General features: G+C 33.7%; 1 protein-coding gene across 1 annotated transcript; it reads right to left on the bottom strand.

Moving 5' to 3' along the window:
• Positions 1–1,453: 1,453 nt before the first annotated feature.
• LOC131643135 (uncharacterized) lies at positions 1,454–20,607 on the bottom strand. The gene is made up of 6 exons (XM_058913289.1): positions 20,557–20,607; positions 20,398–20,506; positions 20,012–20,238; positions 19,843–19,957; positions 18,035–18,432; positions 1,454–1,585 (listed from the first exon to the last, which is right to left on the bottom strand). The coding sequence occupies exons 1-6, from the start codon at positions 20,605–20,607 to the stop codon at positions 1,454–1,456; spliced, it is 1,032 nt and encodes a 343-aa protein (XP_058769272.1).
• Positions 20,608–20,837: the final 230 nt, after the last annotated feature.

Genomic DNA, 20,837 nt, shown 5'->3' on the forward strand with positions numbered 1-20,837 from the left:
TCCAAAACCATTGTCATCGGACCCTTTTAACAAAATATGTAGGGATTTGGGAATCTTAGATTCCCCGTGCTTCAAATAGAATAAGTTTTCTGCGTTGTTTCATTTTCTATATATTTTGTTTTCACTAACACTATTTTGTAGCAAATTTTAATTTGTGAATTACATTAGTATGTCTCTAAAAATTTATCATTGTGTGTATTTGTTTTATGTATTCACTTATGTGCTTGTTAACTCTTTATTATGTTTATTACTTCAGTATATCTTTGATTGATCTTCATTGCATTTAAGTCTTTTAAATGCGTAGTGTTAATTATGTGCATTTGAGCAATTGTAAAATTGATCATGCATTATTTATCATCTAATGCATTTTCTTATTTTGACTAGTTGATCACTATTTTGAATTGTTGAAAATTGTTGTTGTGAGGTAATAGGTTATTTTTTTGATGATGACAACAATGAAGAACAGAACATATAAATTAGCATGATAGATGCAACAAATTTTGAATATAAAGGAGAGAACATATACTCAACGTGATGCAGGATGATGTCAAAGATCATAAATAAAATAAAGATGCAACCATGATAAAAGTCAACCAATGCACTAAGAAGTTAAAGATGAAAGTCATGAGTTTGATAAAGGATTAACAAAGTATCAGATAAAGTCTCAGACATCAAAGGTTGTTCATACAAAGGCAAACAAAAAGACTGCATCAAAAGTCTTAGGAAATCTCAAAGCAAAGTATCAATACAATGGATACACCAGACACATGCTTAGGGAATTTATCCCAATTTTGTAAGTGAGTGAAACTTTTGTAAATGCAAAAGTCTTTCTGTATAGAAGTAGTTGGCTATAAGCACACATAATAAAAACTTATTTTAAATTTTCGTGGAAATGAAATGAATTGAGAAAGATATATAGAAGTTGCATAGAAAGAAATAGGAACATTAAAAAAGCCAAAAAATATATATTTTGACTGGATCTAATCGATTATGCCAATTGATTAGATCGAAACTTTTTTGAAGATTAAGGTTATTTGAATGTACCTAAATGATTATCAACGACTATATATCAATTCTTACGTATTTATTTAATGAGGTTTCCTCTTTTGGAGAATTTGAAACCTATAAATAGAGGCCTCATTTGTCATTTCATTTCATTCGGAACTTGTTTTGTATATTGACACACACACACTCTCTAGTTTATGTTTATCACTTTCTCTCACTAGTTCTTATAGCCAAATGCTTTTGTGAGGAAAGTTCTTTTGTGAGTGAGGTGTTCATGTAATTATGGATAGGTAGCAATGTATAAACTTCTTCAAGGTTGTTGCTTATGCACCTTAGATGAACATTGTCCATTTAGGGATAAAAATATGTGGTTGGAAGCTAAACCGATTAAAAGCTTTGGTTGGGGATTGTGTGATCAGTTCTCAATATTTAGTTAGGTTGAAGAACGTTAATATGGTTGAACTTCCCTTAAGACTAGTATAAATCCTTGTTCATTAAAAGGATGAAGTTCTTCCATATTGATGATCTTAGCATTAGGTTCATGGTTAGCCCGTATAAAACCATATGTTAGATTATCAGCCTGTTCAAATCCCAAATGTTAATGGTTATCCTGTTAAACCATATTGAGCTCAGATATTTTGTGAAGAGAAGTCTCACCTCTTTAATCTACCATTGGGAAGGAAGCTTGGCCACTTCTGTCTCAACATTTCAAAGGAGAATACGCAATCGATCATATCCTTCGTCTTGTGTAAATATGATTGTAAGTTAACCACTATTTCTTTATATAAGGGGGTTCGTGAGTTTCACCTGCTAAAAGCTCTCAAGTATATAATGGAAAATCTCAAGATCAATTCTTGAGGAGAGGAGCATGTCTCTTGTTTATGACCGAACCTTTATACATCGTGGTGTTCTTCTTTTCCATTAAATTTTTTATTTTCCGCACTTTATCTTTCAAAATATTTTTCCTCTTAGAAAAACTTTTCAAACTCTGATAGATCTTAGAAAAAGTTTTCAAAACATTTTTTTTCAAACAATACGATTCAAACACCCCCCCATCTCATGTGTATAAAGTCTCAAGTCCAACCAGTAGCATCATAGCCTAACTCGTGTTTAAAGGACTAATCGTCTTAGGAGAAATATGACTTCCGACACAAGATTCTTTTTTTTCTCACCACCACCTTTTTGAAAATCTTCTTTTTGTTTATTTATTAAATCATTTTTAAAAAAATTTGTTTGGTCCGTTTTACCCTACTCATCAAATAAATGATGAAAGAGTGGAAAAACTTCTTTGATCGATTATATTTTATTTTTTGTTTTAATGTCAAGGAAATGTAGGATTCTTTGGAAAAAGATATATGAAGTTTTTCCAAATATCAAACCAAAGGATATAAACACATGAGGCGATGAAAAATTCTTTTCTTAAAATGTTTAAATTATTGTTACTAACATATTATCTAGAGAATTAAGATCTGAAATATTTATACAACTCTTAAATCTATAGATACAAAATCTTCATGAGTTTTAGGGAAATCGAAAAAGAAGAAAAACATAGAAACCGATAGACTAAATTGAAAGATCGTCACTCATATTATGTTCCAATCAATCAAGAAATCCTCATGTTCAAAGAATAGTGCGTATAACTTTTAGAAGGAGACTTATAGCTCAGAACGAAAAAAAATACGTGCTTTTATGTGATGATGCGTGAGGAGAGTCCACTTATATGGTAGAGTGATGAGCACCTTAAAGAGATTTAATATACATGTATTGAACTAGTCCGATCAGGTCAAAAAATCTTGTTCAAAATCCATGAGTAACTCTTTCTCGTTGTTCAACCATTTCTCATGGTAATCATTTTAACTTTTAAGTAACTTTGTCCTCCTTTATTTTGCATAAACTTCTACTTTTTGTTTGAGTTTAGCAACAGCTTTAACCCCTATTTAACTATCCAGCAAGCCTATTTCAAGCTCAAATATGGAAACCTCACTTACTCTCTACAACACTATTTCATATAACTAGAATGCAAAATGCCTTAAAAAGCTAATATGGGTGAAAGTACCTTTAAAATCAGAAATGAAGTACATTGGTAATTTTAAATCCACTTCTAAGGGCATTATTATATACTGTATGATGCACCAAGGGCCCCTTTGTCTGATAAAACACAAGCTAACATGCAATTTATGCCAACTAAAATATACATGACACATGGGTAGTCCCCACTTCATCTTCTCTTATACTCCAAAAACATATATCATCACATATCCACCTTCAAAGCTATGTTTTTTTTCTTAATATATAGGCTTAAAGGTTTGGTACCTTCATTTCTTTTAAATTCTATGAGATTGAAACTCGATGATGTGACAAATGACATGCTTATGTGATCATTGAACTGATGATAATAAACGGTGTCTTAAATGAGAATTCACTTAAATAATGACATCAAATATGATATAAAAAATAAAATGACAATATAAATTAGTAGAATAAATAAAACAAATCATTAAATTCAATGTCTCTAAAAATAACGATATAAATAAAGACAAATTTTGTCTTATTATGTCTAAATTTTCATTGCTACTTGAATTTTTAGTAAAGAAATTTTAAATCTGGTTGATTTTGGGAAGAAAAAAAAACTAATATGTATTCTAATAATATCATAAATGAGTCGTGAAGTAAGAAATTAGCATAAGAATCTTTGAAATAAAACTAATATGTATTCTAATAATATCATAAATGAGTTGTGAAGTAAGAAATTAACATAAAAATCTTTAAAATTGTATTGTTTATTTTGGGTACGAATTCATTGCAGTTTCTTTATTTGAAGAAATATTGTATTGAGTTAAGAAGTATCCGTATTGTATATAAATTATCTCTAACTTTGATTCTCAAATAATATTTGAATTTAGATCTAGATTTTTTTGCTGTAAAAAAATTATGCATTCTCGCAGTTGTGTAGTTGGCTGTTTGATTAAAAATCAAAAAATTCTAATTTAAGATTGATAATTTCAAAATAACTAAATATGTTTTTAGTCGTACAATCAAGATCCAACGGTTAATAACATTTAGGCAGCGCAAATGCGATAAAAATCCGATTGCAAAGAATTCAATTTATTTTTGATATGCAACAAACTAAAATTGTAAGTGATATAAAATACAACACCAAAATTTTATCTAAATCAAACGGACTTCGGTGACATTTTCTTATATAAAAGAATTCACACCCTTGAATGTTTTGTCTCTTCTACTTTTAACATTAAACCCTCTTTCATCTCTTATTTTAAATGGCTAAAATTTCAAATGTTAAGAAATATGGTTGGCCCTAATTCAACCCTACAAAACTGACTTGTGAGGATTGTCCCCACTTATAAGAACATGTTCAGGCCATATATTGTCCGATGTGGGACTCTTAACACACTCCCTCATGCCCAGGACTAGATAACTGGAGCGTGGAAATAAATGGTGGGTGGCCCGATAGAGGAAACCATAGAAGGTGGTCCACCGGATCTTAAACGAGGCTCTGATACCATGTTAAGAAATGTGGTTGGGCCTAACTCAACCCTACAAAACTGGCTTGTAGGGTGAGGATTGCCCCCACTTATAAGGACATGTTTAGGTCATATATTGTCCAATATGAGACTCTTAACAACTTATAAACCAATTAATTCCATTCACTATTGGTAAGATATTAACTTAAAGGATTAACTAATTCCTATTATTTCACATACCAAAGTTTGCTAAAAGGGAATTAAAACAAAAGAAGCATTTTGTATTTTGTATACATACACAACAAAGACACACTTGATTATATTCTTTGTTTGTTTTGTTTTCTTTCCAAGTTGTTAATAGTTAACATGTGACAATAAAATTGTTATATTTAATGGCTTTTCAATTTGCTCAAATCACGAACTTTATCTCAATTATTAAAAAAAAAGTATGTACCAAGTTCTGTTGCTAAACGTGTTTACTAGATTGTGTGTACATTTTTATTTTGTTGTTGAAATATACTATAATCAAGATTCGTTCATAAAAATATAGCCAAAAAGATATGTGAAGATACTTAACAAGAACCGTTCAAAAATGCAAACGAAAAGATTTTATTAAATATTAATAAAATGGAAGTTAGTACAATTGATACTCAATCCCTCATGAAGGATAAAATAGCAAGCTATGAGCACCAAAACACCAACACAAACGGCAACCTATCTAAGAAAGCAGTCTAATGGAATTAATATATTCTAATTGGACGCCTTTGTTGGTTGGAGGAGCAATTTGGTAAGGCGGGTGGTATTGAATTGAGATGGTTCTTCGGTTTAGTTTTTTGTTGGATCATGTGAAATTGTAGAAATGATGTTATTTTTAATGGGTTGGATGTGTCCTCTTTTGATGGATTATTGCTTATGAAATTCCTATTATGGAATTGGTTTAGTGTGTTTTTTAGGAACCATTGTAATAGGTCCCGGGAGGATTCGTTCCTAGACCCGAGACTTTTCTTTTTTTGATTGTTGGTTGGGTTGTTTTCGGTTTGGGGTTGGGGGTTTTATCCCAACCGAATTTTATATCTTTGTATTTGGGTTAAGCACCCCTAGTGCTCTTTTAATCCAATTTTGATTATTAAAAAAAAAAGAACCCTAGCCAAAAACTATTTTTTATGACACACATTTGAATCGACAACCTCCTCCACTATTAGAGGTATTTGAAAAGAAAATGTAACTATTTAGTGTCCTCCAAATAGTATGAATGATCAAGTGACAAACAAACATATATTGGTTTGAAAACTAACTTATATTAGTTGCGCTCAACTGAAGTAACTTAGGGTAATAAAAAGAAATGTGAGTGAAGAGTTTATAGAGTTAGTAGTAGAAGCATGAATACATTATTACAAGCTTCTAGAAAAAAGAAGGAAAAAATAACCCTTAATGTCTTACATTTAAAGATTCAACCCTGGGGTCGTCTTAGTAAAAAGTCGGAAGAAAAAATAAAGAAATATTCAGTAGGTACAATAACACCAACCTAGATAAATCAAGATATTTATGTTTCCATATGAGCAGTAATCATAACACAAAATAGTGCATTCATTTAAAGGACTTTATTGAAGACGTCAATCAACAAAGAAAATTGACAAGATCACAACCCAAGATAAAGGAAAAGCGACAGATATGAGGTGTGAGAATACATCACCCCTAGAAGAAAAATGCTTAAAGTGCAGGGGTCGCTAAAGAGAGAATCGTTTGAGGGCGAAGATGAGAAATAGCTACTTGTGGCTAACATTATTTCCAAAGTTGTTATGGAAGAGTAGGAGAAACTTCTCATCATAATGAATGTGGATGGAAAAACCTTTAGATCTTGGTAATATCTTCCCCATTAACATCGTGACAAAAAGAGAAAGATGCACGAATAAAGACCATATTTGGACCAGGTATAGGATCGAGACAACAACAAAAATTTGACAAAAATTATGGAAATAATGTCACAAGGTTTTCCCAACTCTGAGGGATCCCCTTGTAACTTAGTAAAAAGAAAACTAAAAAGAATGATGGCCCTTGTGGCCAAGGAAGAAGGGTCGTCTCTACTATTATTTTTTGACAAATAGTTGATTAACGAAACCCATAACCCTCACATTCCCCTCCTAGTAAGAGCGATGATTGAAAGCTATGGTATATGTCGAGTCTTAATTGATTAGGGAAGCTCCTGTGACATCATGTATGTGGAATTGTAGGATGTCTTGGGGCTAACCCTAAAAGATATATAACCATACAGAGGGAGCGACCTATAAGGGTTTAACTGTTCGATTTCCAAACCTTAGGAATACATGGAGCTAATGGTAACTTTTTGGGAGAAAAATATCACTAGAGACTATGATGGTATAATTGTGTTTGATTATTGTAAATTAATTAACAAATATATCATTGGGAGACTCACACTATATGCATTTGTAGAAATATCATTCATGGTCTATCTCAAGATGAAATACCACATGAAAGAGGATGCAGTGATATCTATTGAAGCCTACCAAGAATCATGCAAGTCATGCTTCCTCGCATTTCCAAAATTCACCAAGACGAGTTCCCAAAAGACAAGGAAAGCTAAAAGAACGATAGAAGTCACTAACAAGGGATTGAACTTGAATCTACATGACATTTGGTCCATGCTCATTAGGGACCTAATGAGAAAGAAAGTAGTATCCAACCAAGGAAAATGGACCTTGTCGAAGAAAGGAATGAACATACCCCTATGTTGGAATAAATGTAGAAGTGTTGTAAACTATGTGCCAACAAAAAGACACAATGGGTGAGTAATTTAATATCGTCTCCAAAGACATCATTTTTATTTCAACAAGACATCAAAAACTATACTTGATATCGGGAACATAAAAGACATAATATATACAGGGGTGCACATAGCGTGGTTGAATTGGTTGTGCAAATTGTAAAGTTAACAAACTAAACTAACTATTAATGATGTCTTTCCTTCTCCCTTGTTCCAATGCTTCATAAAGTTCCTATTTGATCATAAAATTTGGAAGCCTAATGACTAAACATGTTTTACAATTTATAGAAAACATTTGTGATCACAGAATCGCACTAATATGACTTATAGGTGTGCCATAATTTTTATTTTGTGTCTAGCGTGGCAGTTTGTGATTGTAGTTAATGTGAAAATCTTTCTTTGTGTGAGTGGTGTAATATTTCCATTAGAGAAATATCATGACGTGTTGGCTTTGTTGTAATGTTATTTCTTTTCATGTTGACTTTTATCTTACCATGCTTAAATCGAGCTGCTGTGATGGATGAGTACGACCCATTTTTGGCTCCTTTTTTAAGTTTTTCTTCTTTTTCCTTTATTTCTTATGTGTGAGTCCTCTCCTTAATTTGTCATCAAAACTTCTATGATAAAATACCAACAAAATTTTCTAATTAGGATGATTTTGACTTAGATTGGTCTTTTCCATGCTTCTCTAGATTTCTGTTAAATCCTACAAAAACATAAATGAATTATAAGCAGAAAGAACTTAAATTGAATATAAATTATACTAAAAACATGCATTGATGAAATGGCATCAACCCGTTGTAAAACACCTCAAATACTTGTGACCATAAGAGTAATTTATCATACTTTTAATCAAACTTATTTTATTTCGTTCAGTTAAAAAAAAGTTGTCTCAAATAATCAATGAGTTTTCCTTCACAAACCTTCTTCATCGTAAAATCGCTCCACAATGAAGGCCTAAACATCAAATGGACGTACGACAACAAATATCCATGATATATACATACATAAGATTCAAAGACATAGTCATCCTTGAGGTATAGCGAACAAAGGAAAACAACCAGATGACTAGTTAAAAGTAAGGCACATGCCATCCCAGAGAGGACAGTATAAACTCATGAAAAGGAAACTCACAATGGCAGACAAACTTCTCTTCTCGAATAGCCATCAACAAGGAAAAATGTCCCCTAAAGTAGTCCACCCTCAAATCAAGGTAACATCCCAAAGATATGAGAAGACAAATGACATCACTTAAATGAATGTGAAATCTTATATTGAATAGACATGTGAAAAGATACATTAAAATGGCTTGCAACCAAACACCAAAACAATGTACTTTATAACAAGTAGAATCTTTTTCACAAAAGGGTAAGGATCATTCATTGAAACAAACATGAGATTACAAAATAAAAAAATTCAGGTACAAGCACCACAACCCATCTTGAAATAACTTACCCAAAAAATAGTAAAGACTTACTATGAATGTCCACTTATCAAACAAAGTCTTCATAGGGCTACCAATGTATCAAAGGTTTATAGGCCTGTTTGTTTTAGCTTTAAAAATTTTGATTTATAATTTGTATTTTATAAAATTGTTTTTATAAAATTGTTTTTTAAAATATTAAAAGTTTTTAAAATTTTTTTTTATGGATTGAGAGACTAATTTTGACATCGTTGTCTCAGCGGGAAAGTTAGCTATTAATTAACTTAACTAACAAATAATGCAAGAGTCGGCACCGATCTTTATTGTTTCTAAAGGAATGGGAAAAGAGCGAATAAAACCCAATGAAGTTTTAAAACAAAACTAATAAAATAAAGAGAAAAGGGTACAGGGGTTGGTTATGCAAGGGGGAGGTAGTATCACCCCTCACATCTGTGGTACTCCACATGAACCTTTTTGAAAATCAGTGTTAAAATAAAGAAGAGCTCCAACTTGGATAGAGATCAACAAGTATGCCACTAGCTTTTTAAAATGGAAAAGAATCAAAACCATGTCAATCAATATCATGGGGATGGGATAATTCTCAACTATGATGATTACTCATGTATAATCTTTGAGAAAAGATTTTAAAAGGAAAAGGCCAAATGGCAAAAGATTTGAATGTGGTTTGTGTTTTGTTAGGAGAACTATCTGAAGTGGGCCCCTTAAGCAAGTGGTACTTGAACATTTCCTCCTTTTATTTTGAAAGAGTTTTGACATGCTTAAGTGTCTTAGCATTTATTCAGGAAAAGATTTGATGATCACTTGACAAAGTCAAGTTTTATTGAAAAAGAGTTTAAGTTTGAAAATAAGAAGATTTTGAAAAGAGAGAGAGAGAAGATTTTGAAATTTAAGAAGATGGGTAAGAGATGAAAGGACTATCCTAAAACACAAAGTAAAAGCTAAGGAAAAGAAAAATATAACCAAGAAAAAGTCAAACAAATTAACACAAGAATTCCCTTCCTTTGGATTAACCTCAAGGCATGATATTAGATGAATCAAAGTACTCGAGCAGATGAATAACCAATAGCCATAAGATAGCAATCCAATTAATCATTTATCAGATATAACTTGAACTTAACTCAGATGAACTTGCATCCGATGAAATTATATCAGATAAACTTTTTAAGTTTCAAATAATTAGAACACCTGTACACAAACAAAACAACCAAACAGAATAACCAACAGATAGAATCCCAAGTCTCAGATAAATTAATATCATATGAATTATCCAATTCAAGGCTCTAATCCAAGGTCCAAAAGTCCAACTCCATAAGCAAGGGATATCAGCTATTGTTCAAAGAAGAGATTAAGTCTTTTAAGTTTTTGCCTTTATTAATGTTTTTTAGGAATAAAGCAAAAAGTCCAAGTGGACATAGGAAAAATTGCATAAATATAAACAATAATGATGAGATGAAATGCTAATAGTAAAGCAAAAGATAAATTTCAAAAATATGAAAGGCAATCATTTAATGTTAGATTTAATTGTTAGTGTTAGAGTTAATGATCTGATTCAGGGAAAATTTAATGTTATGTTAAGCAACCGTAGATGTACTTATATAGAAGTAGCATCTATGAGGTCAGTCAATAAAATTTATGTATCATATTTGTTAGAGAAATGGTAGAGATCATTCTCCTAAAACAAATAGCACAATTCAAAACAAAGGTGATCAAGACTAAGTTAAGGAGATAAGATTATTGCATCAACTAAGTCCTTCTTAGTACCTTAGGACAAAATTATCATCAACCCAAAGTAATTCACATGATCCTTTGGTCAAGTGGAAAGTAAATTTGAATTGGTGAAAGTTCATCAGATACTAGTCAAGACTCAATTGAACCAGATGAATCATCAATCATCCAATTGATCAAGAAAAGGAAAAATAAGAGAGAGATTGAGAGAGAAACCAAATTGGATCAAGATATGATCAAGATACAAGGCAAACAACAATATCAAGTATAAAAAGCATTAAAATACAACTAAATGCATGAAAGGATTTTTAAAACATTTTATAAAAGGAAAATAAAAGGTAAAATACCAAAGTATATTCAAAATAGAAAATAAATTTTATATGAGACCATAGAAAAAACATAAATGATCAATAATACTTTTAGAAATTTTTTGGTCATTTTTGAAATCATTTTAACTATTTAAAATTAAGTAAACAATCAAAAATAAGTGAAAAATAGTAAAATAGAAAATAAAAATATAAAAAATAAGAATAAGAAGAAGAAAAATCATAGAAAAAATTTAAATTATTTTGGTATTTTTTGAATTAAAATGAGTGAGATATTGATTTTTGAAGTTAAAAACAATTTAAATCAAATTTTGAAAAAAGCAATAAAATCAAAAATATCTGAGGCATTAGATCATACTTCATTAATTGATGTGGAAATATGGAAGGCTCAGAAGAGAGGATCTATGGTGAACATGAGTCAAACAGCGCGCATACAAACAAAATAAGTCAAGTCATGGAAACATTTCATTTTGCACAGGTTGAAGATGACACATCATCTTCAACCTCTAGCCAACGAAAATAACCTGAAAATCAACCAAATTTGTGATCTCTCAACTGGAAACATGGAATGCTCAGACTATCCCCATTGTGATCATCTTTTCATTGTGAGTCCAACCATATCACCATATAAATTTATTTTAACTGAGCTATGAGAATTTTGAGAAAACTTGTGACATTTTTGAAAATTTAAAACAAGATTAAATGATGAAAACAATGAAAATAAAATTTTAAAGAATCAAGAAAATCAGGGAGTCAAGGACTACATCATAGCATTTTGTTTGAAGTAATTTGATTCTTGCAACTACCTGTACGAAGTGTGATGAAAATCTTCTGCAAACTAACTTGGTGATAGAGCTACAATGCACGATTCAACTTGGTTCTTGTTGGAGTAGCTTCAATGAAGATCAAGGAAGGTCCTCTAAATTGAAAAATTGGATGAAGAAAGTATGAAACCGAAGTGGGGATTTTGAGCTTTGAGAGAGAGTTTGTCAGGGTGAATTTGGCTATCAAAGCTTGTGAAATGAAAAAGATAGGGTCTCTATTTACAGAAGAAGTGAAATGGAATGTTGAGGTGTGGTGATGATAAGGTTTTCATGCAAATCGTGTGCATCCTTGATGATGAGAATTGCATGACTTCCCTTGCTCAAATTCAATCAATTCGTGTGTTTTGGATGCTAAAACTCTTATGGAAACTAGGTAATATTGATCAGAAGCAAAAACATGTTAAAACTCTTATGATCATGGTGCAAACTTCAACTTCAAGCAACCATTTTCAAATTCATGGGGCATCATGCACATGAGGCTTTTTGCACTCATTCTTTTTGCAACTTATAAAAAAAACATCGCAAAGATTTCAACGTGCCAAGAAAGTATTCATTTGGAAGCTTCAGTCAAAATTTATGGCATGTTGAATTTGGTAGAAAAATTCACAAAGATTCCAATGTGCCAAGAAAATACTTTATTGACACTTAGAAAAATTCTAAGTCCAAAATGCCTTAAAATGACCAGCAATGTTCCAATGAATTACATGACTTTCTAAGCATTTTTAGCTCTTAATCCTTGAAAAGAACTTGTAGAAGGAATCATGAAGAGTACTGTGCAAAAATAATGAGCTCCATAAGATAAAACTTGAGCAAGTTATGATCTTGGTAAATTGGACAAAAATCACTTAAATCCTTAAAATGACATATAATGTTTCTCCATCTTTGATGACTTTTCATGAACAATTAGCTCTTGACTTGTAAAGAGAAGTTGCTAAGGATTTAAAGGAGGGTCATTTTCAAAAATATGCACTAAAATGTTGAAGTATGAAGGAGATACACTCTTTTGACCATACACTTGAAAAGTTGACTTTTTAGGTCAAACAACCTTGATCAAAATTAAATCCTCTGACATTTTCTTGTAATTCAAGGCACAATGATGCATATATGAACTCAAAATGATATCTCCATAAATGAATTAAGATTGGCTTTGGTCACACTTGAGGTTACTTAATAATGAAGGCATAGAAATAACCAACACTTGTGCAATCTTTGATACATTGATGGTAAATGATGCTTGAGAATGATATAACCTAAAACTATAGGTCAATCTTTGATGCATAAGCCTTTGAGAATCACTAATGATTAAGCTTTGACTTTGAGAACCTTCAAACCTAGCTGAGGAACCATGATGGATGTCTCTGATCAAAATCCTAGCTTGCAAACAAAACAAAAAGAAAGAAACAAGATATATTTTGGATATTTTGATTAGATGTTAGTAAACAAAATCCACAAAATATACAAATGGGTGCTTAGTGATATCCAAGTGATGAGACCCACAAGAGAGTCTAAGATTGGAGGGTATCAAGCTTGTGATCTTGATGCAATGTATAGATGCAAATGGGGTGGGATCTTAGGGTATGACAATCATGTAACATAAATATACATTATTTAAGATTAAAACATAGTTAAAATAAAAAAAAATCAAAAAAATGTATCTCGAAAAATAATTTTTATGATAAGCTATTTGAAGTAGTTTCAAAAATATACTATTATAAAAAAAGTTAAACAAAAATATGTAAACAATATGAAAATCATTTTAAAAAAACTAAAACAAACGAGCCCTATATCTATTCAATTTTTCCATATTTAACATTATTATAAATGTCCATACCTACAATATCAAAATGCACCCCAAAATTCAGAACTCGGGTATGAGTACTAGTAATTTCAAAACATTCCGCAACTATGTCCTCATTGTTTTGAATGCATAGATTTAACCATCTTTCATTCTCCGCATTAAAATACACAATATTCTCCTCAAATTCTCGAAGTTGAACCTCAACATGAAGTTGAAGGAAAATCGCGATATAATACGCAGCAGAAATTAAAATTTTCCTTTAGTGATCCTTAAAAATGGGCATGATCAGTGATAGAAATGGTTACCTCTTGTGGCGATTGAAACCTTTGATGTTGAATCAAAGGAGTGATCACGAACGTTGGTGAAGAACAACGCCTCTACTCAGTCTACATGAACAAATCCATTCAGTCTCAGTGCTAGCTGATACGAATGAAGCTTTGAGTGAGAGAAGAAAATACGCCTAAGGTTTCTCAGATCGAATTTTCATCAATTCCAGTGCTTCAGCACAAGGGTTCTATTTATAGAACCACTTGTGTGGGCTACAAGCTAAAGGCCCAATTAAGGCTGCAAGCTAAACGCCCAATTAAGTCGTATATCACTTAAGCGCCTGGTACCTTACTGTGTTCCTTATTTACTTTGTCTCATCAACCTGTCCTTATGTGTGTGACCCTGTAGATTTTCGTGATATTAGCAATTATATTTAATCACACATTTAACATAATAAACAGTGAGAGGTATCTAGCAACAAATCAGTGCTACCTAAGTCACAAAAATGTCATGTAATATGTGATAATGCTTATGTGTATAATTACCCTTTTGGCCTTATGTCTATGTTGAACACAAGGCATAAATTGTTTCGCCATTGTCTAGTTCAATATTGGGCCCTTAGAAATTTATCCTATTATGCAGGATAGGAAAACCCCATCTAGGTCACTCATGTCCCTCAGCATGCTTTGTGAAGTACCCATCAACTGTCTCTATGGTTATCCAGTTACGGACAATGTTTAAGTAGCAATAAAGCACTCGACTCTACATCTAGGGTCCAAAGTGATTTTAGGTCGAAGGGGGTGTAACACCCCAAATCTACCCCCACGATTAATAGGAAAATCAAAGCACAAAATCTCAAAACAAACATCATTCATTGGAGGCGTCATATTTTCAACTTAAACAAAATCTCATGCAAGCTCATATATGAAGATACATAACACATATACAGAGGAACTCATACTTCCTTAGTCATTCAAATTCAAAACAAACTTTATAACATCGCAGTGGAGTGCAAAGAACAATATAAATCCTAAATCATAACATCTTCACCAACATGGAAATAACTATCTGACATGTCCCACAAGAGAATAATAACAAGATCCAACAAGATATAACATCATAATAAAAAACAAGTAAGTGCCCCCCCGAGTATTGGTATTAGAGCATAGACACACCGACTCGAGCTATAAAGTAAACGACTACTCCACGTCGTTACCTGCACGTTACCAACAAAGGGTAACATTCAAACAGAAGGGGTGAGATATCAAACAGTATAAAGGAATGTATGATAATATTCAAAGTAAGGAAGGAGCATACATAGTTCACCACTTCTCATATTACAACAACTTACAACAACTTTCATCACCATCGCGATATTATTAGTCATTCTCAACAACATAATCAATTTCACATCTAAACATCAACACATCACAACATTCATGTCACAATCACAACAAATCAAATGCAACTCAATATGCAACTTCATGTTATGCGTATGCATGTGGTACCATTTGGAGTAAACTCCCAACTTAAACATTGTTGTTCAGGCCAACTTAAACATTATCATATATGCCAACTTAGACATTTTCCATTTAGGCCAACTTAAACATTGCAATGGGTGCGACTCAATGATACACATCCACAATCACAACTTAAACAACATAAACAACATCAGCTAAACAACATCAACTCAAAGTCGAATTTCAACGACAACAACAACAACAAAGGCATCATACTATTCATAGTAATTCATCGTATCTTAACCACATATCTACGGTATACAACTTACACAATATTCAACTTTGCAAAGATATTATCAATGGGCAAACATACAATTTCAAGCAAAGCTTCCAAAAAGGTTTTTCAAAGGTTTTCAATCATTTCCAATAGATAGGAATTTATTAAAGCTTCACGGGGTTTCAAACGGCACTTAAAAAGGAGTTACGGATCAAAAGATACATCAATTTGAAGTTTCCAAAAAGTTTTCAACAACAAGGTTTGCTTAGCGGGCTCAAGCGCACTTCTCAGAACAAAAAACAGAGGCAAACCATTTCCGCGTCTCCTCTTAGATGACCATCAACAACCATCATCATAAACATGATTTTAAGCATAATTTCATGAAAATCCAACATAAACCCTAAGATTCTAGAACACACATTCAAGGTTACTACACATACAATCTAACCCACCCTAAACATCATCATACAACCCTTTATCATGAATGAATCTCACCCTTACTAATTCTCAAATTGCTAATGGGCTTTAATCAGCACCTCTCAATTACTAACACCAACTTAGGCCCAATAACTACTAACCTCAGTAACTTAAGTCATCTACTAATAATTCCCAATAAATAACACAAAAATCACTTAAACACATAATTAACACATAATCAAATAAATAATTCACATAACACGCAATCAAATAAAGCACGTAAATAAAACGGTCGTTACAACTCTCTCCCACTTAGAATATTTTTGTCCTCGAAAGTTTACCTCAATCAAATAACTCAGGATACGACTCTCGCATCTTACTTTCCAACTCCCACGCCAAACTCTCTCTGGTAGCTCCCGACCACACTACCTTCACCAAAGTAAACTCTTTTCCTCTAAGCTTCTTCGTCTCGCAATCCTAAATCTTTACTGGCATAATCTCCACCGTGCGTTTATCCCGTACTTGCACATCATCCATATGAATCACATGAGAAGGGTCAGAAATATACTTCTGAAGTTGTGACACATGAAACACGTCATGCAAATTTGAAAGATTTGGCGGTAACGCCACTCTATACGCCACATTCCCAAACTTTTCCGAAATCTGATACGGTCCAATAAAACGAGGAGTGAGATTCTTAAACTTCAATGCTCTCCCACACCGGTCACCGGCGTGTCTTTCAAAAACACATGATCACCAGCTTGAACTTCCAAAGCTTTCCTCTCTTGTCATGATAAATTTTCTGCCTACTCTGAGAAGTTTTCATCTTTTCACGAATCAACTTAACCTTCTCGGTGGTCTCTCGGACAATCTCCGGTCCAAGTACTACCCTCTCATCAGACTCATGCCAACATAACGGAGTCCTACATCTCCAACCATACAATGCTTCGAAAGGCGCCATTCCAATACTAGAATGGTAAGTATTGTTGTATGTGAACTCGATCAATGGAAGATAAGTATCCCACATACCTCCCTGCTCAAGAACACAAGCTCTCAAAAAATCTTCCAAAGACTTAATCATCCTCTCCATCTGGCCGTCTATTTGAGGATGATACGTTGAACTCAACCTCAACTTAGAACCCAATGCTCCTTACAAGCTTTTCCAAAAATATGAAGTGAACCTCAGATCTCTATCTGAAACAATGCACAAAGGAACACCATGCAACTTAACAATCACATTGGTATAAATCTCCGCCAACTTAGAAACTGGATATGTGATGTTAATAGGTACAAAATGAGCCGACTTCGTAAGTCTATCAAATATCACCCAAATCGAACCTTGTCCTCTTAGGTAAACCCGTTACAAAATCCATTGAAATGTTATCCCATTTCCATTTCGGAACTTCTAACGGTTGCATTAACCATGCAGGTTTATGATTTCAACTTTCGACTTCTGACAAGTCAAGCATGCATGCACTAATTGAGCTATGTCACGCTTCATTCCAGGCTACCAAAACAAACTCTTCAAATCTTGGTACATCTTTGTAGCTCCTGGATGAATACTCAAATCACTTCTGTAACCTTCTTCAAGAATCGATCTCTTCAAATCCACATCATCAGGAATACAAATCCGATTACGGAATCTCAACACACCTTGTAAATCCAACTTAAATTCACTATCCTCAGATTGATCGATTACAACCATCAAATCCACTAATTTCACATCTAACTTCTGAGCTTCCTTGATACTACCCAGAAAATTATTGTTAATCTTCAACATACCCAATCTAACACTCTTAGGTGTCACTTCACATACCAAACTCATATCTCTGAATTGCTCAATCAATTCCAATTCCTTAACCATCATTGGCGACATATGCAAAGTCTTTCGACTCAAAGCATTGGCCACAACATTAGCTTTTCCTGGATGATAATTCAAACAGAAGTCATAATCCTTCAACAACTCTAACCACCTTTGTTGCTTTATATTCAATTCCTTCTGATCAAGTAAATACTTCAAACTCTTATGGTCGCTAAATACTTCAAATCTAGAACCATAAAGATAATGCCTCCAAATCTTCAGTACAAACACAACAGCAGCAAGTTCTAAATCATGAGTAGGATAGTTCTTCTCATGAACTCTCAACTGTTTTGACGCATAAGCAACAACTTTATCATTTTGCATGAGCACACCTCCTAAACCCATCTTAGAAGCATCACAATAAACCACAAACAATTCTTTCGGATTAGGTAATATCAAAATCTGTGCCGACGTCAACCTCTTCTTCAACTCGATAAAAATCTCTTCACATTGAAGATCCCACACAAAGGCCTTACTCTTGCAAGTCAACTTTGTTAACGAAAGTGCCAACTTAGAGAATCCTTCAATGAACCTTCTATAATAACCGGCTAATCCCAGAAAGCTTCTAATCTCGGTAGCCGACTTAGGAGTCTCCCATCTCAACACAGTATCAACTTTAGACGGATCCACAACAATGCCATCACCAGAAATGACATGGCCAAGAAAGCTAACTTCTTTCAACCAAAACTCACACTTGGACAACTTAGCATACAACTTATTCTCTTTCAAAACTTGCAATACCAACTTCAAATGCTCGGCATGATCTGATTCTTATTTAGACTAAATCAAAATATCATCAATGAACACCACCACAAAATGATCCAAATACTCATGAAAAATACGGTTCATGTACTCCATAAATACTCCTGGCGCATTAGTAACACCGAAGGGCCTCACAGAATACTCATAATGTCCATAATGTGTCCTGAAAGCCGTCTTCTGCATATCCTCATCTTTCACTTTAATCTGATGGTAACCCGACCTCAAATCAATCTTGCTAAACACACGAGAACCAACCAATTAATCCATCAAATCATCAATTCTTGGAAGCGGATACTTGTTCTTGATTGTCACCTTAGTCAATTGCCTGTAATCAATACAAAGCCTCATACTTCCATCTTTCTTCTTAACAAATAACACTGGAGCTCCCCACGGCGAGACACTAGGTCTTACAAACTTCTTCTCAAGCAACTCTTCCAATTGCTTCTTCAATTCAGACAACTCTGATGCGGACATCCTGTACGGTGCCATAGACACAAGTCTAGTACCAGGTACCAAATTAATAGAGAATTCAACTTCTCTCTCAGGCGGTACATCAGGAATTTCATCAGGTAAAACTTAAGGAAATTCACACACCACCTTCATTTCATCTATTATAGCTTGATTCTCAATAGACATAGATCCAACCAAAGCAAACACTTGCACCTATTCTTTTATCAACAGGCTTATCTGTCTGGCCAACAACAATTCCACACCTTCCTCTTCAGGAGAAGAAAACCTCACCGACTTATCATAACAATTAATGTGAACATGGTAATGTTCTAACCAATTCATACCCAAGATCACATCCAAACCTCTCAACAGCAAGCAAACAAAATCAACAACAAAGTCTCTATCGAAAATCGACAAGGGACACTTTAAACACACAAGAGAAGTAGTCACTGATCCCTTAGCCGGAGTATCGACAACCATCTCTCCTTTCATAGCAGACAACATAAAAACCCATCTTTCAACACAATCAGCAGAGATAAAGCAATGGGTAGCACCCTTATCAATAATAGTAATTAAAGGAATGCTATTAATGAAACATGTACCTTTGATGAGTGCATCCTCACTAGTGGTCTGAGTTCCCGACAAGGCGAACATCTTTCCACTAGCTTGCTCCTTCTTAGGCTCCTAACACTTACTTCCAATATGGCCTTCTTCACCATATTTGAAACAAACTATCTCCTTATGCGTGCACTCAGATAACGCATGACCAAACTGCCCACAACGGAAACACCTCTTGGCTTCAGCATTGCACACATTGCTCTTATGGCCGACTTTGCCACACTTGAAGCACACAATACCAGCAGGAGCATCTCCCCCACTAGTTCTCTTGCCCTCAGCCGCTTTTTGTTTCCCAATACCAACCGTACCATCATAAAGTTTGCCATGACTCTGTTGGCTTTTACCTCTCCTCTCGGTTACTATCTTATAATACACATTACTATCCTCCTCATAGATGCGACAACAATCAACCAACTCCGCAAAGACACGGATCTTCTGGTAACTAACAGCTTTCTTAATCTCATAATGCAATCCATTATCAAACTTAATTCACTTAGAAAATTCAGAAGTTGCCTTATTATAATGCGGATAAAATTTAGCCAATTCCACATACTTAGCAGCATACTTAACAACAGATTTGTTCCCTTGCTTCAACTCAAGGAATTCAATCTCCTTCTTACCCCGAACATCCTCAGGATAATACTTTCTCAGAAACTCTCCATGGAACACAACCCAAGAGATCTCCTCACCTACATCCTCCAACCTACGACGAGTCTCTAGCCACCAGTCATCAGCCTCGACTGCTAGCATATGAGTCCCATACCTCACCTTTTGAGCTGGAGTGCAATCCATAACACGGAAGATCCTCTCCATCTCCTTTAACCAAGTCAAAGCACCATCCGGATCATACGTACCCTTGAAGGTAGGCGGATTTTCCCTTTGGAAAATCTACAAGTTACGAGATACACCATATTCATCTGCATTTGGTTGGTTCTGCAAAGCTTGAGCCAATGCTTCCAAAGCAGTAGCAATCGCGACATCATTCCTTCCATCCATCTCAACTCCTATCTACAACACAAAATCAATTAACATAAAATAACAATACACGATTGTTAGACCATACTACAACTCGACACTTGGCCAGACGGAGCGACCGTCTCTGATACCATTAATATAACACCCCAAATCTACCCTACGATTAATAGGAAAATCAGAGTACAAAATCTATAAAAAAACATCATTCATTGGAGGCGACACAATTTCAACTTAAACGAAATCTCATTCAAGCTCATATATGAAGATACATAACACATATAACAGAGGAACTCATACTTACTTAGTCATTCCATTTCAAAACAAACTTTATAACATCGCAGCGAAGTTCAAAGAACAACATAAA

Source organism: Vicia villosa, unplaced genomic scaffold, assembly GCF_029867415.1.
Source record: "Vicia villosa cultivar HV-30 ecotype Madison, WI unplaced genomic scaffold, Vvil1.0 scaffold7, whole genome shotgun sequence".
NCBI classification, from domain to species: domain Eukaryota; kingdom Viridiplantae; phylum Streptophyta; class Magnoliopsida; order Fabales; family Fabaceae; genus Vicia; species Vicia villosa.